Source organism: Nuphar pumila, chromosome 15, assembly GCF_984573655.1.
Source record: "Nuphar pumila chromosome 15, dmNupPumi1.hap1.1, whole genome shotgun sequence".
NCBI lineage: Eukaryota > Viridiplantae > Streptophyta > Magnoliopsida > Nymphaeales > Nymphaeaceae > Nuphar > Nuphar pumila.
The window spans coordinates 8740119-8744896 of NC_143263.1; the positions used below are offsets into that span (position 1 = coordinate 8740119).

Genomic DNA, 4778 nt, shown 5'->3' on the forward strand with positions numbered 1-4778 from the left:
TTGTATAACTGGTAGGGGTCTGTCTAACCCCATCTTGCCTTTCAAAAGAAATCCGGTTTTCGGTTCACCTGGACCCGACCCGCAGGAAAGCCCGCACCCTCCGCCGACGTTTGTAGATCTCAGATGGACGGCTCTCAGAAACGCGCCGCGATGCACACAATCAAACCACACAGTCTTGGTATTTCCCGGGAGTATGTCGTCGTTAGGCCCCAAATTCGTGGTCGATGGAGAGCGGAACGCCGAAGCGAAGCCGTCGGCCGTCGATCAACTCGCTGGACGACGGATGCCTCATGCACATCTTCAGCTTCCTGCCTCCCCTCCCCGGTACGTTCTTCCTCTCACCTCCTCTGCTCCCTCCCTTTCTAGGGTTTCGCTTTCGACCCCAATCCGAGCCCTAAATTCCTTCAAATTTGTATGGCAGTTGAATCCTCTCAAGTATATGCTCCGTATGAATTGGGGTTTCCTTATTTTTTAAGTGCTATGGAATTCTTTTTTGAATCACAAATTGTGTTGCCCAAATCTTTTTTTTAATAAGGTTGTATTTCCCAAATCTTGATGCATGTATATGTTTCTCCTTTAAGTTGTTTTTGTGGTTGATCTTAGTGGCAGTAGGCATGACCAGAAGGGATTCTGGCTATTGGGTTTTAGATGTGTTTGGATAGAGATGGATTGTTTGTGTTTAGTGTCTCCTTAGGTGTGATTGGATTGCACTCAAAGTCACCTGTATCGTTCAAGGTAATTTCTCGGCAAGGGTTTTTCTCGGAGATATTTTCAAAAAGTGATTTTTTCTCGGGAAATCTCGGAAGCTATGAATAATTAAAAAGATAACAAATAATTGGTTTTATAGTTTTGGTCTTCCAACAATATAAAGAAACAAATAAAAAAAGGGTTTAAAAATATATCAAAACAAAAAAGACACTTAAAATATATTAAAAACATGTTTTTTGAAAATCTTGAGAATATCTCAGGAAAAAATCGCGATAAGTTTGAAAATATTGGCTGACCTTGATATGCCAATAATATCCTGATATTTTAAAAATATCGGCGACATCAGTGACTATGATTGCACCAACATATCCACAAATTGGGGATTTGTTATGAGATTGGGTTTTGGACCATATAATAATATCCCAACTCTTAATTTTATGGGAAGGGAAAACGGGATTTGGGTATTGAAATACAGAGCATAAGGAAATGCCGCAGTGAATTGCTATTTTTTAAACGTGTTTCTTGTGAGGGGTTTTGATGCACGAACTTATCTGGAAACTTTGGGATTATTTGGGATATAGTGATATGGAGCATGAGGCCATGCCACAATGAACAGGCCAATCGCTGTTTTCCAGATAAATGGGTGCATCCAAACATCCCTTCAGAAATTAGATCATACTGGTATTTCAAAGTTGCAATTGGCTTACCGATTATGCTGGGCTTGAGTCCTGCCTCCTTGCTTGCCTGTCAAAAAGGAAAAAGAGATTTTCAATGATGTATAGGCATGGCTTGAATATGATATCCGAATAATTTGATTGGAGCCGACAACCAGGAATCCAAGATTAACCTGGATTGGCCATTCCTAAAGCAAATGAATCACCAACCTTGTAGTCAGAGTATGAACTTGCCATTAAAACCTTTCTTGTTCGGAAGAATCGAACATTAGCAGCTCAAACTTGTAATTCTTCTTATCATAAACATTATAAACCATGCTTCCAATGCATGAGCTTATTATTATTAGTGGGACAGGCTTGTGGTCCTTCTTGCTGATAAACATTATAAACCACGCTTCTATGCAAGAATCAAGCCAGTTAGGGGTGTACCCGGGTTGGGTTGGGTTGGGTTGGGTTGGGTTTGGGTTTGGGTTTGGGTCGGGTCTTATGATTCTGAATCGGGTCTCAAAGTAAGACCCAAACTTGATCCAATCTAATTCGGGTTCAAGTTCAGGTACAGCTTAAAACTGTCGACCCATATATGGGTTAACGGGTTCGGGTTCTGGTACAGCTAAAAGTTATGGACCCATATATGGGTTAACGGGTTCGAGTATAGGTCTAAACTTTATGTGAGTTTTTAGTTAAAAAAGGTTTGCTTGATATCTGCCTGAAGGTGGAGACGTCTGTAAATGTATGATGTGAACCTGTCAAACTAGAATATGAAAACATGTGAAGTTAGGGATATTCGCAACACACATTTGAGAATGTCAATACATTTGCGGACCAAGTCTTTAGTAAACCCTTTTTTATTAGGATCAGGTTCAGTCTGGGTATGGCTGAAAAAAGTAGACCCATATAGATTAACGGGTTCGGATTTCAGCTTGGTTCTTGATATGATTGTTATTCTGGACCTAATTACCTGCAAATAAAAAATAGTAAATGGAATCAACTGTTTATTTAGAAGATTATATGCTAACAAAATAGAAGCTTAATAATTATTCTAAATCATGTCAAAATCTAGATATAAAAAAAATATATCCACGCCAACCAAACGTTTTAAGTTGAAACAAAAAAACCAATGATATATCATATTCAAAATGTTTCAAACTCAATGAGTTCCCAAGTATTATTCAATTCGACAATTTTCACGAAAAAAGAGCAATTGGAAGTGTATGCAAAAATGAATTAAAGTTTAGATTACTAAAATGCAATGCATATTAATTCTAAGTTTATCAACATCTATAAATTTTTAATTGAATATATAATATTTACCAATTATAAACTTTCAGATGGATCGGGTATGAAGCAAGTTTGGGTACAGGTCGGTTCAAGTATATAATCGGTTGTATAAATGGGTCTGGGTACATAATCGAGTCGGTTCGGTTTAAAATATGGAGAACCATTTGGATCCGGGTACATAGTTGGGTTGGGTTTGTTCAGGTTCAGTTCTTCATTTACAATACCCAAGACCTGACCTGTTTTCACTATGGGTCTATATTTTGGACCCAACCCAAACCCATAGGACCACCAATATCGATTTGGCACATCGGGTCAGGCCTGGTATACCTGACCCAGTTACACTCCTAAAGCCATTTTCAATCACTTCTCCATGTTTCAGTGTCATTTATAATCTTTTCAAACAAATTATGAAGCTAAGTTGTCAACTTTGTGATTCAACTGTATGTCAAATTAATGCTCAAAACGTGACAACCATGCATAGGTGATCTTTATTGGTGTTAGTTGAAGTAATTCTTCGTCTGATACTCTTGATGCTTGTCACTGATATTTGTTGCTTGTAATTTGATTAGTTAAGTATTACGTTCTTGTACTCTCTCATGCTTGGTACTGATGCAAATCCCAGTAACTATTTTCTTTCTTTATTAGGGCTTCACATTTGTTTGGCATGCTTCAATATCATGTTTAGGATTTTCATGTGTGTTTGCTTTTCATTCCCGTCTTATATGTCGTATAGATATGGATTCATCACTTGATGTTGGGTTTGCAGATAGGTTTAACACAGCACTAGTTTGCCACAGATGGCGGTTTTTGGTGTGTCATCCTGGCTTGTGGCTACATGTGGATAGATCGATCACAAGTTCCTCTGAAGTGGGTATTTTTTCCAATTTAGAAAATGCAATTACTGCAGCAAGGTTAGTTTGAATGTTTGATGCATCTTTGCACGAGAATCTTGAACGTCAGGGGAAAAAAAGGAAAAAAAATATATAACCAATCCTTGTAATTTGTTAAAGGCCTGGTGATACCATTCTAATATCATCCGGTGGAAGTCATTTGGCGTGTAACATTCAGATAAAGAAGCCGCTTTGCCTGGTAAGCAACACTTGGCTTTTATCGCAGTTTATCAAATGACCAGTCATTTATTATCGTGTAAAACTTCTGTTAGTTGTCCAAATTTAACTTCTATTATTGCTCTTGTTATGGATTTGCTGGAATCATTTGACTGTAGCATTAGAAGAATGACTTTTGTTGGATTGGTATTTGGAATCCAGTCACTCTTGACTGTAAATTTTCCGTTGTGAATGGAGGTCGTCTTGGGTGTCTCGGGTGACTGCCCTCTTTTAGTGTTCCTGGCCCAGTGAATATTGCTTAGGCTTCTAGCGTCGCATTTCATTTTTGAAACCAAAAATGAAAGTTGCAGTTGTGCTGCTAATCCCTTCTGTTACCCAGTGGTGGCATATATCTTCTGCCAGACTGCTCATCATGTCATATTTTGTTTTTGTCCAGATTGGTGGCGGCAATAACCCTGATGATACAGTGCTCATCTGCTCTCGAGGCTCCGACAGGTTCGCATGGCTCCTTGCCGGATCAAAGAGTTATACATGAGCTATTTCCTTTTCGGTCAATAAAAATTTCTCGATGTCCATTCTATGTTCATGCAGCGCGCTTGAGTTTCTATCAACATGCAAGATATCGAATTTGACTGTGAAAGCAGAGCTGGGATGCTGCCTGCTTCATCGGAGTGGTAGGCTAACCATTGAGGGCTGTGTGCTTCAATGCGAAGAGCATCCCCTTGACCATCTGTCATGTGCGATAGTGAGCACTGCGAATGCGATGCCTTCCGCTTCCGATTTACTATCACCAGCCAAGCCCGTGAAGGGAGGTAACAGTGTCTCTGTGTCACGGACACGAATTGAAGGGGGTGCCAGGGCTGTCTTAGCAAGTGGGAGTCTGGCACTGCAACAGGTACGAGTGATGTACGCTAGGACAGCTGTGTTTTTCTGGTTTAATGTGTCTCAGAGGTTGCCAGTGGAGAATGTCTAAAGATCATACAGAAAGGTTTGGCTCATCATGCTTGTGAGATGTAATGGTTGTTGCTCATTGTAAAGGTGTTTATTTGTC

At 39.6% G+C, this 4778-nt stretch overlaps 1 protein-coding gene across 1 annotated transcript; it reads left to right on the top strand.

Moving 5' to 3' along the window:
• Nucleotides 1-216: 216 nt before the first annotated feature.
• LOC149814389 (F-box protein SKIP5-like) lies at nt 217-4778 on the top strand. The gene is made up of 5 exons (XM_089988442.1): nt 217-324; nt 3427-3571; nt 3671-3749; nt 4164-4222; nt 4319-4778. Exons 1-5 carry the CDS (start codon nt 225-227, stop codon nt 4698-4700), a joined length of 765 nt encoding a protein of 254 aa, XP_089844568.1. The 5' UTR covers nt 217-224; the 3' UTR covers nt 4701-4778.